Here is a 15725-nt window from a genome sequence, read left to right on the forward strand (position 1 = left end):
GCGCTACACATGTTGGGTATCGCCGCGCACGCCGGAGTGAGAGCAATAATTCTAGGGCCAGTATTTTGGGGTATCTCTAAATTGATGACCTGTGGGGGCTTTTAAAGCGTCTTCTATGGACTTTTTGGGGTACTGGGGTTTCTATAGGGTCTTGGCATTCAGAAAATATATAATGTTGGGGGGTTTTAAGTAATTTTCAGGCCTAAAATGTGGAATATAACATGGGTACAACAAAGGAAAAAAAGGCCTCAGTCATGAATGTGTTAATATATACTTATACTTTTATTTTTTTATTTAATTATTATTTCTTATTATTTTTTTAAATTATAATCATTTTTTTTCCCCCGCTTAACTTTATTGCTATCACACATGAGCTAGCTAACAAGTCCCATGTGTGATAGCCTTTGGAGGTGACAGGTTCTCTTTATTGAACCTGTCACCTCCAATACAGGAGTTCTAGCACAGTGATGGAGGTGAGAGAGGTAGGTGTGGGGGGGGAGGGGAGGACGGACAGGCTGCACTCATTTTACAAGTGATCGCGGCGACATCGTTGCGATCACTTGTAAACGAACAAGCGGCTTCCCCGCCCCTACATTTAGTCCTGCCCTCCCAAAGCAGGACTAAATGTAGAAGGCAACTTACCGCCCGGCGCCCGGAACTTTATGTTCCGGGCGTCGGGGGATTCCACAACGCTGCCGCCCCCGAGGCCTGGCCTCGGTGGCCTTGTGGGGAATCCGGGCCTGGGGATTAGGGGTATATAATAGGAGCAGTTGTATCTCCAGTAGCTATAATCTGTGTCAATAGCACCCTTCAAGTTAAGAGTTCACGTCACGTGACTGGTAAATGTATCTTGTTAAGACTTTGGATGCTCAGTGATCCCTACTATTGTTTCTGAAGGGCCCAGGGGCAATAAATTGCATTGCCGTGTTAGATTAGTCAACAAACCAACAATATTTGCACTCAGTACCTCGTACCTCTGGTCTCCGGACTCTGTCATACAACGTGAGAGCTACTTGCCTCACCGGCTCTGAAGGAACTTCATTCGGCCTTGTTATACCCATCTGGAAACAAATCAACGTATGGTCAACAATGAGTGCCCCTACACCCACAGACCCCCCACCAACCCCCCCCAAGCCACCACCCCCACCCCCCATAAAAGCCTTCATACCTCTTTTTTCTGGACTGCCGCATACACTGTGTTCATAGTTGGAGTCGGTATAGTATGCGAGGCTGGATTTGGTGGAGGAGGCATTTGTGGAGGATGCATGCTGTGTTTACCTTGAAAGAGTAAGAACATTGGATGTATCAGACCTGACTGGTCTAAGGTTAGCCCTGCCCCGTGAGTCCTACCAGTGTTCTGATTGGACGCAAGTTAGATGTAAATGTTCTAATCTTCCAAATGGCTACAGGCAGGGCCGGATTTGCTCTCCCTGCCGCCCCAAGGCCAGGTTCAATCACTTCTTTTATATATTTTTGACATTTTTAGCTTGTCGTTTACTTTTCTTATTTTTTATGATTTTCTATCTTATTATTGTTCATTTATTTTTTATAATTATTTTCTTATTCTTTTCTTATTCTTTAACCGAGTCTGTCTCCTGCCCCTGACGCCGATGTACAAAGTGAGAGTGGAGAGCTGTGCTCTTCCCATCTCAGCTGTGATAGGAGTTCTAGCACAGTGCTGCACACTAAAGAGTACCTGTCACCTCCAATTACAGGGTGGCATGTCCCGGGACTCCTGGCAAAGCCCTAACTCCTAGGTGGGCTACAAGTTCATTGGGACCTGTGAACATTTGAGTCACCTGACTGGTTGTAAGTTATTCTAGCCTTGGGAATACTGAGAGTCCTTAAATTACCTGGACTGGCCAGAGAAACCATGACATACCCTGAGCACAACGTACGCTTACCTATTTTTCGGTTGAATCTTTTTCTCATCAAGACTCCCACAATCGCAATGAACAAGATTCCCGCCAACACACCAGTGATCAAATAGATGAGGCCATAATAATTTACACTTGCAGCTGAAAAACAGAACACAATCAAACGCATGTTATAGAGAATACAAACCGTACAACATAGGCAAAAGATGTTTTAGAGGTGAGGAGAACCTAGAGAATACACCAAGCAGCAAATATTTGGTGGACACCTGACCATCACAGGTATATGAGCTTGCTGAACATCCTTGGGAATTAATATTGAGTTGTCCTCACCCCTCATGGCCAATATTGTGGAGTTGGCCCCCCTTTGAAGTTATAGCAGCCTCTACTCATTTGGGAAGTCTTTCCACAAGATTTTTGACTTCGGAAAGTTGTCCCATTTGGGAGGTCAGGTTCTGATGTTGGATGAGAAGATCTGGCTCACAATCAGTGTTCCATTTGTAGCCCCCGTATATATATATATGTTCATGTATATACGTGCGATTACAGTGATTCATGTCCCTGACTGTGAATAGTTAATGGCCTCTGTGTGCCCTGGAGGCGGAGATTTATGGGAGTTGGAGTGCAGAGCAGAGACTGGGACATTTGCAGGAGTCATCTCTGAAACTACAGCTCCCAGGAGGCTGTGCAGGAGAGAGGAGGAGACTTAAGGGTGGTGGCTGCTGTGGTGCGCGCTCAGTCTGGGACAGCCATCTGAAGAGGACAGACCTGTGCAGCCCTGTGTGGGCTAAGACTGTGAGAGACAGAGCTGTGTGGTTACCGCTGATATACAGGGACACACAGGCTCTGTGCAGCGGTGTACAGAGAGACTGACCTGGGTCGCTAAATCGGAGAGGACCCGATCGAGTGCCTGAAGGGAGGTCCGGTGACGAGGTGACCACAAAGGACGTCGAGGCCTAGTTGCATGGCCGAACCAGCCGCCAGAGTGATCCAGCCGCCCAGCTGAGAGAGTAGCCAGACGGAGCCAACCAAGATGACTGCAAGCATCCTGGATGAGTGAAGACTTCCTATCAAGGACCCAGACGACTTCCCCTACTGAGCCTGAGCTGAAGAGGGATAGAGGACGTCCAGCATCTGCTATCAGTTTCATCTGTTCCAACCGACCTGAGGATTGGTGAGAGGCCTTTGGCCACATTGAGAACCTGTTTGCTGTTCATACCTGCACTACAGTAAGGGCCCCAACGCCGGCTAGCTTAGGATACCACTACTGGCCAGTAGTCTAGGAAGGGTTGGGCATTGCCAAAGGGAAACCTTAAAGGGGCACACACCCCATTGTAGGGGGGACATTTAAAGACAATTGGCCTCACATACATCAGTGCTAGACATGTGAGATTCGTTTCGTTCCGAATCGAAATTCGGACGAATTTTCGGAAATTCGGACATTCGGATGTATCCGAATTCCGAATTACAGACATAACGAATGCAAACAAATCCGAATTTCCATTTCTGAAATTCGGTAGCGTTCGTACGAACATTCGTTTCGTTTTCTGTTCTTATTCGTTTCTTATTCGTTTCGTTCGTTGGAGCAAAATGACATTAGAGAAGGAGAAAAATATTTTTTCCCCCTCAAATGTCACTTTTGCTGCAAACGAACGAAACGAATAAGAAACGAATAAGAAACGAATAAGAAACGAATAAGAACAGAAAACGAAACGAACGTTCGTACTAACGCTACTGAATTTCGTCCGAATCCAAATTCCGAATCCGAATTGACTTTCACACCCGAATCCTGAAAAACGAAATAACACAAATCCGAATTTAAAACGAAACGAAACTAAACAAATTTTTTGGCAGTGCACATGTCTAATCAGTGCTGACAGCAGATAGCTGCAGTTAGCAGAGTTGCAGTGTGCCTCAGCCTGTTGCTACACATTATTGTTGGTGATTGTTGTCATTATTATTGTATCATAGTTATTCATATCTGATTTGTCAGTAAATCTGCTAAAAGATCAATTGAAGGTGTGTTGGTGTGCTTCGGATCCACGCTTTGGGCGGTACATTGGTGCAGGGGGATAGAAATATCCGGTTATTCAGCGGCTCCTTCGGGGGTGAGCGCTACACATTTAATCTCAAAGGTGCTCAGTAGGGTTAAGGTCAGGGCTGTGTGCAGGACACTCAAGTTCCTCCACACCAAACTGGTCACACCATATGGAGATGGCTTTGTACACAGGGGACAGTCATGGTGGGACAGAAAAGGGTCTTCACCAAACTGTGACCACAAGGCTGGAAGAGCACAATTGTCTACAACGTCTTTGTATGATGTAGTATTTTTGGAGGGTGTCTGTAAGAACTTTACCCATTTGAGAGGTCAGGCACTAATGTTGGATGAGAAGACCTGGCTCACAATCGGTGTTCCAATTCATCCCAAAGGTGTTCAGTAGGGTTGAGGTCAGAGCTCTGTGCAGGAAACTCAGGTTCCTCCACACCAGACTGGTCACACCATGTCTTTATGGACATTGTACACAGGGGACAGTCATGGTGGACCAGAAAAGGGTCTTCACCAAACTGTTACCACAAAGTTGGAAGAGCACAGTTGTCTACAATGTCTTTGTACGATATATGGAAGTTAAAACAAAAGTAAGAATTGTAAGCAGGAAAAGGGACCTTTTATTAAAGTGACAACAGCAAGGTCAGGTCCTGGACTGCAGTTAAGAAATGCAGCCTGGTCCAGGACATACCTGTGCCCGTGTCTGGACTATTAGGGAGCAGCAGCACATTAAATGGTGGTTTTCATATCTACTTGGAGTTTAGCTTTCAGGTCCACCCTGAACTGCACAGGCCGTACCCTGATCTGTTTGAGCCCTGCCCCAGTTTAGGTGACATCTACCTTACTATGCCCCTGCCTGTGCCAAAACAGGAATACCTTGAAGGTAAGTGCTCTTGATAGAGGCCTATTGAGGCTCGGCTATGAATAAGTTGCATGTTAAAGAAACTTTGTTGTCCCAGAGGATCATGAGAGTTTCTTCATTTCAATGGCTGTTATAAAAATGTCAACGCGTACGGAGCCCAGCAAGACATCCTGACTGCACAACAGAGACCCAGAACACAGGAAGGTAAAGAGGAAACATTCTCTGGAACTATAGTGCTGATGGCCACTCCAAGGAATATTTCATTGTAATACTTGAAGCATAACGTCACCTTCCCGGCAAATGCGAGAATGTAGGACTGGGTAGTGACACCAACATCTTCGTAAATGGCGCATCCATTGTGCCCAATGGGATTGTCTCAAGACTTATGGCTGCAGGTTCCCAGGAGATTTCGGAATAGGTACTGCAGTATTTATCATTTTTTGATACGCACGTAATAAAGATTTGCTTAATATAATAATCTTATTGAATGGTAAAGTTTTGAAAGCATCCATGTGTATAGTTGGCCACTGTACACACTATATGGCCAAAGGTTTGTGGACACCTGACCATCACACCTAGGTGAGCTTGTTAGACATCCCATTCTAAAACCATGGCCATTGATATGGAGTTGCCCTCCAACCCTTCCTTTATTCTTCTAGGAAAGCTTTCCACCAGATTTTGGAGGACGCCTGTGAGAGTTTGTAGCCATTCAGCCAACAGAGCATTTGTGAGATCAGGTACTACGATGGTTGAGAAGACCGGGCTCACAATGGATGTTCCAATTCATCCCAAAGGTGTTCTGTAGGGTTGAAGTCAGGCTTCTGTGAAGGACACTCGAGTTCCTCCAAACCAAAATGGTCAAACCATGTCTTTATTAAGCTGGCTTTGTACACAGGGGACTATGTGAGCTAGCTAAACATGCCATTCCAAAACCATGGATATTAATATGGAGTTCCTGCCCACCCTCCTTTGTGGCTACACCCGCCTCCACCCTTCTGGGAAGACTTTGGAGGGTGTCTGTGGGAATTTGTACTTGTTCAGCCAAAAGACCATTTGTGAGGCCAGGTGCTGATGCTGGATGAGAAGACCTGACTCGCATTTGGGGTTCCACCTCATCCCAAAGGTGTTCAGTAGGGTTGAGGTCAGGGCTCTGTGCAGGACACTTGAGCTCCTCCACACCAAACTCATCAAACCATGTTGGGCAAGAGGACCTGGTTCATAGTTTGATTTAAATTCATCCCCAAGGTGTTCAGTAGGGTTGAGGTCAGGGCTCTGTGCAGGACACTTGAGCTCCTCCACACCAAACTCATCAAACCATGTTGGGCAAGAGGACCTGGTTCATAGTTTGATTTCAATTCATCCCCAAGGTGTTCGGTAGGGCTGACCTGAAGACCATCAGCAAGGTGTTCAGTAGGGTTGAGGTCAGGGCTCTGTGCAGGACACTTGAGCTCCTCCACACCAAACTCATCAAACCATGTTGGGCAAGAGGACCTGGTTCATAGTTTGATTTCAATTCATCCCCAAGGTGTTCGGTAGGGCTGACCTGAAGACCATCAGCAAGGTGTTCAGTAGGGTTGAGGTCAGGTACTAATGTTGGCTGAAGATGCCTGTCTCACAATTGGTGTTACAATTCATCCCCAAGGTGTTCAGTAGGGTTCAAGTCAGGGTTCTGTGAAGGACACTCGAGTTCCTCCACACCAAAATGGTCAAACCATGTCTTTATGTAGCTGGCTTTGTACACAGGGGACAGAAAAGGGTCTTTACCACAAGGTTGGAGAAGCACAACTGTCTACAATGCCTATGATGTAGCACTAATGGGACCCTTCACTGGAGACCCTTGAGCTCATTAATTTGTGAGGATTGCCCACATACTTTTGGTCACATATGAGGTGTAAGGGTCTCTGTGTCTTTTGGTCACATATGAGGTGTAAGGGTCATGTGTCCACCAATGTTTGGCTATATAGTGTATATACATAATGACAACTGTATACGTGAAGATCTCTGCTGCTTGCCCTTACCTGGGCATCATGACCCATGTAATCCAGCCTGTCATCTCCAAAACGTGGTGACCATCAACTCATCTGTGAAGCACCACAATCATGAGCCTTCCTCCTCTGCCGTAATGGCCAGCCACAACCCTTGAGCTGTTGTCTCACCAGCCCCTCTCTCCACCACTCTGCACCACTGCCCTGACTTATCTGTATAGCTCTTACCTCCTGGACCATCCTCATATATATATATATATATATATATATACAAAATTAAACCTCAGTTTCAAAACTTGTAAACTTAAAAAAGAAATGCTATGATTAGAACCTGAAACCATCACAGGTGCCCCCTGCTTACAAAGCCGAAACTGATATCTATGGCAGCACTTCCTCTTACAATCCATCCTTCTCAGTACGGATTGAGTCAGGCAAGGGCTGACACTTCACACAGCCCTGGACCCTCCTATGCATGTCAATCACCTCTATGGATGTAAGAAGGTCACCATGGATTTTCATTGGCCTCATTATGAGGATGGCCTCATTATAGGGAATCCCCCCACCCCCCTTTCCCCGCACACCAATATTATTTCCGTTTCGTGGCATTTTCTTGTAAAGGAAACAGAATTTTGCCAGCAAACAGCCTGTTTTTTTTTTGTCTTACAAAAAAGTGTAGGAGGAAATAAAGAGGTGTTTATAAGAAATAACAATCTTGCAAGATCTGTGCGCATCTGTATTGACCACATCAAACATTTTAGAAACACAAGCAGTCTTTGTCTGAAACTAAAAACAGCACTTAGGGGTCTATTTATCAATGCTTCCCCACAACTTTCACCCAAGATGGGCACATTTTTCCCATTACATCTAATGTCAACATTAGGCCATCTTGGGTGAAAGCTGTGTGGACTGAGGGTGAAAAGAAGTTTGATTATAGAATGTCTACCTGGTGTCTTGCTGCATATCTCCATTAGGTTGACCTCACTAGAACCTGAGCTGACTGGGTTCTCGGCTCGGCAGGAGTAGTTTCTGGTCGCGTTGTCCTTTGGGATCCGAATAAGTAAACTGTTGTTGTTGTAGTGTAAATCCTTCTGGTCCTCAGTCCAGCTGAAGGTCATATTGTCCCCAGTCTGCGGCACACAGTCCATGGTGACAATGCAGGTGTCATTCTGGAGGCTGTGGGTTACGTTGACCATCACATTATTAATCTTCTCTGTGAAGGGGGAGAAGAGTTCTGGGATTAATTATTCTCATTATCTTTTATTTGTACATTGCAATCATAATTAACACTGTAGGAGCTGATGGCATTCAGGGGCTATAACAAAAACACAAATGCATGAAGTCCTGGGACTAAGAAGCCTGTGTTGAGAGCTCATAGCTAAAGTGGTGGGAAGCAGTGATCAGATAGAGATCAGAGTTCCCGCATGAAAGAGAACTCCAGAGAAGAAGAGCAGCACAGGGGAAGTCCTGAAGGAATAAGTGAGGAGTTGTGATCAAAGAAAAAACGCTCCAGAGAAAACATGGAGCAAGAGAGACGTCCATAAGAATTAAGACCTAGTGATCAGAAATAAAGATAGCTTCAGAGAAAAGAACCAGCACATGAGAAGTCCTGAAGGAATAAGTGAGAAGTTGTGGTCAGAGGAAAAGAGCTCCAGAGAAGAGAAGGAGTGAAAGAAAAGTCCCTAAAAAATCAGAAATAAGGATAGACCCAGAGAAGAGGAGCAGCACATCCTTCCTTTCCTTCCATCCACATCCATTCCTTACATGAAGTGATAAGCATATAATGGGAAGTGGTGATCAGAGAAGAAGAGAGTCCCAGGAAGAGGAAGAGGACATCCTTCCTTTCATTCCATCCACATCCATTCCTTACAAGTTGTAAGGAAATAATGGGGAGTGGTGATCAGAGAAGAAGTGATTCCCGACAAAAGGAACTGCACAAGAGAAGTCTTAAAGATGTGAGAAGTAATGGTTGAAAAAGGAAGAGAGTTTGAGAGAAGAGAACCAGCGCATGAGAGGTCCTGAAGGAACATATGAAAAGCTGTGGTCGGAGAAGAAGAGAGCTCCAAAGAAGAAGAGCAGCTGAGAAGTCCTGAAGGAACATATGAAAAGCTGAAGATGGAGAAGACGAGAGCTCTAGAGAAGAGAAGCAGCTGAGAAGTCCTGAAGGAACATATGAGAAGCTGAGGTTGGAGAAGAAGAGGGTTCCAGAGAAGAGAAGCAGCTGAGAAGTCCTGAAGGAACACATGAGAAGCTGAGGTTGGAGAAGAAGAGAGCTCCAGAGAAGAGAAGCAGCTGAGAAGTCCTGAAGGAACACATGAGAAGCTGTGGTTGGAGAAGAAGAGAGCTCCAGAGAAGAGAGGAGCAGGTGAAAAGTGAAGGAATAAGGGAGAAGTGATCAGAGGAAAAGAGAGCTCCAGAGATGAAGAGCAAGCAAGCACACAAAACCTTTGTAGTTTTATCTGTGATTTTTATCCTCTTGGGGGTTTTCCTTTCAGTTCCCTATTTGGTATATTTACCATCAAGTTGTCTCATAGACCATCTGAATCTAAGTCACTTCCTGTTACCCAATCACGCATTATTATATCATATCTTACCGTAAACTTTGAGGTCATATTTACAAAATGTTTCTATGCTGCCATGGGCGACCCTTATCTCGTACATCCCTTTATCCTCCCTCTGGAGCTCCAGAATCTCAAAAGAAGAGTTCTCCATATTGTATCTGTATCTTCCATCAGGTGATAATCTGGGCTCTCTGGAAGTCTGACTGTAGGTCAGTAGGATATTTCTTTGGTTTTTATTGGTCCTCTGCAGCGTCAGGGTTTCAGATCCATTTTTCAGAACCACTTTTTCAAAAGTAAAAGGTCGTCCAAGCTCCCCGTTTAATTCAATGGCTGAGTCACCACATTGAGACGCCAAACCTGGTGGGAGAAAACAGTTTTGTATCAACTAGCAACAGCATAGCAATGCCAAAAGCAATGACAACGTGTAATGTTCAATGACCGCCAGCCACCAATAGGAGCTAGCTTTACTGGCGCTAGATCGGTGAAAGATTAGTTCTGATTGGTCCCCGTGGAATATTCCCTTTCTTTTTTAGAGAGCCCATATGGCTGCCATGGGACCCGGTGAAGGAGGGGTCCCAATTAGGGAGGCTGTTATGAAAAATGATTTGTTAGGCCTCTGGTAGAGTCCATACATACAGAATAAGAACAGATTAATAATGCCAATTTACAGGGAAATAAATGAAATAAACCCTATGCAATTAAACAATAAAAAATGTAATAATAATAATTTTATATATATACTGTAGATATAGATATTATTATTAATATTATATTTTATAATTATATATAATATTCATTATGTAATAATATTTTTTTTATTGTACAGTGTTTATTTTATTTACAGCAAAGTTCTGTATATTGGTATTATTCCATCCCATTATTATTTTCATATATCTTTGTGGTATTTGTACAGCCGCTAGAACGGGGTTTTATCTCACTTAATAATTCATATTTTTTGATTGGAATAATAACAGATACTGAGGACTGCACACAGTGTACAGAGAGGACACTAAAGAGAACCGTGATGAACAGAGATAGCCGGCATCAGGCCTTATCTGCAGATCAAGATCACGAATGTTGCATCTTAATAAATATAAAGCAGATTGGAGCTGGCTTTGTACAGAGGGGACAGTCATGGTGGGACAGAAAAGAGTCTTCACCAAACTGGTGGTCACACCATGACTTTATGGAGCTGGCTTTGTACTCAGAGGACAGTCATGGTGGAACAGAAAAGAGTCTTCACCAAACTGGTCACACCATGTCTCCATGGAGCTGGCTTTGTACTCAGAGGACAGTCATGGTGGAACAGAAAAGAGTCTTCACCAAACTGGTCACACCATGTCTTTATGGAGCTTGTTCTGTACACTGGGGACAGTCATGGTGGAACAGAAAAGAGTCTTCACCAAGCTGGTCACACCATGTCTTTATGGAGCTGGCTCTGTACACGGGGGACAGTCATGGTGGGACAGAAAAGGGTCTTCACCACACTGGTCACACCATGCCTTTATGGAGCTGGCCTTGTACTCAGGGGACAGTCATGGTGGAACAGAAAAGAGTCTTCACCAAGCTGGTCACACCATGTCTTTATGGAGCTGGCTCTGTACACGGGGGACAGTCATGGTGGGACAGAAAAGGGTCTTCACCACACTGGTCACACCATGCCTTTATGGAGCTGGCCTTGTACTCAGGGGACAGTCATGGTGGAACAGAAAAGAGTCTTCACCAAGCTGGTCACACCATGTCTTTATGGAGCTGGCTCTGTACACGGGGGACAGTCATGGTGGGACAGAAAAGGGTCTTCACCACACTGGTCACACCATGCCTTTATGGAGCTGGCCTTGTACTCAGGGGACAGTCATGGTGGAACAGAAAAGAGTCTTCACCAAGCTGGTCACACCATGTCTTTATGGAGCTGGCTCTGTACACGGGGGACAGTCATGGTGGGACAGAAAAGGGTCTTCACCACACTGGTCACACCATGCCTTTATGGAGCTGGCCTTGTACTCAGGGGACAGTCATGGTGGAACAGAAAAGAGTCTTCACCAAGCTGGTCACACCATGTCTTTATGGAGCTGGCTCTGTACACGGGGGACAGTCATGGTGGGACAGAAAAGGGTCTTCACCACACTGGTCACACCATGCCTTTATGGAGCTGGCCTTGTACTCAGGGGACAGTCATGGTGGAACAGAAAAGAGTCTTCACCAAGCTGGTCACACCATGTCTTTATGGAGCTGGCTCTGTACACGGGGGACAGTCATGGTGGGACAGAAAAGGGTCTTCACCACACTGGTCACACCATGCCTTTATGGAGCTGGCCTTGTACTCAGGGGACAGTCATGGTGGAACAGAAAAGAGTCTTCACCAAGCTGGTCACACCATGTCTTTATGGAGCTGGCTCTGTACACGGGGGACAGTCATGGTGGGACAGAAAAGGGTCTTCACCACACTGGTCACACCATGCCTTTATGGAGCTGGCCTTGTACTCAGGGGACAGTCATGGTGGAACAGAAAAGAGTCTTCACCAAGCTGGTCACACCATGTCTTTATGGAGCTGGCTCTGTACACGGGGGACAGTCATGGTGGGACAGAAAAGGGTCTTCACCACACTGGTCACACCATGCCTTTATGGAGCTGGCCTTGTACTCAGGGGACAGTCATGGTGGAACAGAAAAGAGTCTTCACCAAGCTGGTCACACCATGTCTTTATGGAGCTGGCTCTGTACACGGGGGACAGTCATGGTGGGACAGAAAAGGGTCTTCACCACACTGGTCACACCATGCCTTTATGGAGCTGGCCTTGTACTCAGGGGACAGTCATGGTGGAACAGAAAAGAGTCTTCACCAAGCTGGTCACACCATGTCTTTATGGAGCTGGCTCTGTACACGGGGGACAGTCATGGTGGGACAGAAAAGGGTCTTCACCACACTGGTCACACCATGCCTTTATGGAGCTGGCCTTGTACTCAGGGGACAGTCATGGTGGAACAGAAAAGAGTCTTCACCAAGCTGGTCACACCATGTCTTTATGGAGCTGGCTCTGTACACGGGGGACAGTCATGGTGGGACAGAAAAGGGTCTTCACCACACTGGTCACACCATGCCTTTATGGAGCTGGCCTTGTACTCAGGGGACAGTCATGGTGGAACAGAAAAGAGTCTTCACCAAGCTGGTCACACCATGTCTTTATGGAGCTGGCTCTGTACACGGGGGACAGTCATGGTGGGACAGAAAAGGGTCTTCACCACACTGGTCACACCATGCCTTTATGGAGCTGGCCTTGTACTCAGGGGACAGTCATGGTGGAACAGAAAAGAGTCTTCACCAAGCTGGTCACACCATGTCTTTATGGAGCTGGCTCTGTACACGGGGGACAGTCATGGTGGGACAGAAAAGGGTCTTCACCACACTGGTCACACCATGCCTTTATGGAGCTGGCCTTGTACTCAGGGGACAGTCATGGTGGAACAGAAAAGAGTCTTCACCAAGCTGGTCACACCATGTCTTTATGGAGCTGGCTCTGTACACGGGGGACAGTCATGGTGGGACAGAAAAGGGTCTTCACCACACTGGTCACACCATGCCTTTATGGAGCTGGCCTTGTACTCAGGGGACAGTCATGGTGGAACAGAAAAGAGTCTTCACCAAGCTGGTCACACCATGTCTTTATGGAGCTGGCTCTGTACACGGGGGACAGTCATGGTGGGACAGAAAAGGGTCTTCACCACACTGGTCACACCATGCCTTTATGGAGCTGGCCTTGTACTCAGGGGACAGTCATGGTGGAACAGAAAAGAGTCTTCACCAAGCTGGTCACACCATGTCTTTATGGAGCTGGCTCTGTACACGGGGGACAGTCATGGTGGGACAGAAAAGGGTCTTCACCACACTGGTCACACCATGCCTTTATGGAGCTGGCCTTGTACTCAGGGGACAGTCATGGTGGAACAGAAAAGAGTCTTCACCAAGCTGGTCACACCATGTCTTTATGGAGCTGGCTCTGTACACGGGGGACAGTCATGGTGGGACAGAAAAGGGTCTTCACCACACTGGTCACACCATGCCTTTATGGAGCTGGCCTTGTACTCAGGGGACAGTCATGGTGGAACAGAAAAGAGTCTTCACCAAGCTGGTCACACCATGTCTTTATGGAGCTGGCTCTGTACACGGGGGACAGTCATGGTGGGACAGAAAAGGGTCTTCACCACACTGGTCACACCATGCCTTTATGGAGCTGGCCTTGTACTCAGGGGACAGTCATGGTGGAACAGAAAAGAGTCTTCACCAAGCTGGTCACACCATGTCTTTATGGAGCTGGCTCTGTACACGGGGGACAGTCATGGTGGGACAGAAAAGGGTCTTCACCACACTGGTCACACCATGCCTTTATGGAGCTGGCCTTGTACTCAGGGGACAGTCATGGTGGAACAGAAAAGAGTCTTCACCAAGCTGGTCACACCATGTCTTTATGGAGCTGGCTCTGTACACGGGGGACAGTCATGGTGGGACAGAAAAGGGTCTTCACCACACTGGTCACACCATGCCTTTATGGAGCTGGCCTTGTACTCAGGGGACAGTCATGGTGGAACAGAAAAGAGTCTTCACCAAGCTGGTCACACCATGTCTTTATGGAGCTGGCTCTGTACACGGGGGACAGTCATGGTGGGACAGAAAAGGGTCTTCACCACACTGGTCACACCATGCCTTTATGGAGCTGGCCTTGTACTCAGGGGACAGTCATGGTGGAACAGAAAAGAGTCTTCACCAAGCTGGTCACACCATGTCTTTATGGAGCTGGCTCTGTACACGGGGGACAGTCATGGTGGGACAGAAAAGGGTCTTCACCACACTGGTCACACCATGCCTTTATGGAGCTGGCCTTGTACTCAGGGGACAGTCATGGTGGAACAGAAAAGAGTCTTCACCAAGCTGGTCACACCATGTCTTTATGGAGCTGGCTCTGTACACGGGGGACAGTCATGGTGGGACAGAAAAGGGTCTTCACCACACTGGTCACACCATGCCTTTATGGAGCTGGCCTTGTACTCAGGGGACAGTCATGGTGGAACAGAAAAGAGTCTTCACCAAGCTGGTCACACCATGTCTTTATGGAGCTGGCTCTGTACACGGGGGACAGTCATGGTGGGACAGAAAAGGGTCTTCACCACACTGGTCACACCATGCCTTTATGGAGCTGGCCTTGTACTCAGGGGACAGTCATGGTGGAACAGAAAAGAGTCTTCACCAAGCTGGTCACACCATGTCTTTATGGAGCTGGCTCTGTACACGGGGGACAGTCATGGTGGGACAGAAAAGGGTCTTCACCACACTGGTCACACCATGCCTTTATGGAGCTGGCCTTGTACTCAGGGGACAGTCATGGTGGAACAGAAAAGAGTCTTCACCAAGCTGGTCACACCATGTCTTTATGGAGCTGGCTCTGTACACGGGGGACAGTCATGGTGGGACAGAAAAGGGTCTTCACCACACTGGTCACACCATGCCTTTATGGAGCTGGCCTTGTACTCAGGGGACAGTCATGGTGGAACAGAAAAGGGTCTTCACCCAACTGGTCACACCATGCCTTTATGGAGCTGGCTTTGTACTCAGGGGACAATCATGGTGGAACAGAAAAGGGTCTTCACCAAACTGGTCACACCATGTCTTTATGGAGCTGGCTCTGTACACGGGGGACAGTCATGGTGGGACAGAAAAGGGTCTTCACCACACTGGTCACACCATGCCTTTATGGAGCTGGCCTTGTACTCAGGGGACAGTCATGGTGGAACAGAAAAGGGTCTTCACCCAACTGGTCACACCATGGCTTTATGGAGCTGGCTTTGTACTCAGGGGACAGTCATGGTGGGACAGAAAAGGGTCTTCACCCAACTGTGACCACAAGGCTGGAAGAGCCCAATCGTCTACAATGTCTTTCCATCATGTAGCGTTAACCCTTCACTGAAGACGCCAGAACTCACTCATTCATGAGACGTCCACACATACTTCATCGGGCCATAGCACGACCTGCAATACTCCAGCGGGAGGTCTGATGCTACAACACACCGGAATCGTCTCCCATTGCGTTCCACAGATTGATGAAAATTGGTGTAAAATGTAAATAGGTAGACTTACCGAAACAATTGCCGACGATAAAGCAGATGCAGCAGAAGTAAAACATCCTTCTACGAGATGGTTGTGTTGCCTTCCTGCGTGGTTTCGGAGAACTGACACCTATTCTAAATCTTTTCATCTCTTCTCGGTTGCTGATGGAGCTGATGGAGCGTGAAAAAAGTTGGTTTCCTCACACGTTTGCTGCGTTGCTATATTTGAAGATTTTTATCTATGCAGAAACAACCATTTTGGCTTCTTATGTAGATTTAACCACTTGAAGAAACCCCCCT

The 15725-nt window shown here is 46.8% G+C and overlaps 1 protein-coding gene across 1 annotated transcript in view; it reads right to left on the bottom strand.

The window, feature by feature from the left end:
• Positions 1–15502, bottom strand: part of SLAMF6 (SLAM family member 6) — a 17408-nt gene extending 1906 nt beyond the window's left edge. The window contains exons 1-6 of the mRNA XM_018574531.1: positions 15457–15502; positions 9360–9683; positions 7712–7978; positions 1905–2018; positions 1169–1278; positions 975–1061 (exon numbers count right to left, since the gene is read on the bottom strand). Of these exons, the coding sequence (XP_018430033.1) occupies positions 975–1061; positions 1169–1278; positions 1905–2018; positions 7712–7978; positions 9360–9683; positions 15457–15502 (948 nt within the window). The remainder of the gene's footprint in view (positions 1–974; positions 1062–1168; positions 1279–1904; positions 2019–7711; positions 7979–9359; positions 9684–15456) is intronic.
• Between the last annotated feature and the right edge of the window lie 223 nt (positions 15503–15725).

This window comes from Nanorana parkeri, unplaced genomic scaffold (genome assembly GCF_000935625.1).
Source record: "Nanorana parkeri isolate BGI_ZX_2015 unplaced genomic scaffold, ASM93562v1 scaffold3023, whole genome shotgun sequence".
NCBI lineage: Eukaryota > Metazoa > Chordata > Amphibia > Anura > Dicroglossidae > Nanorana > Nanorana parkeri.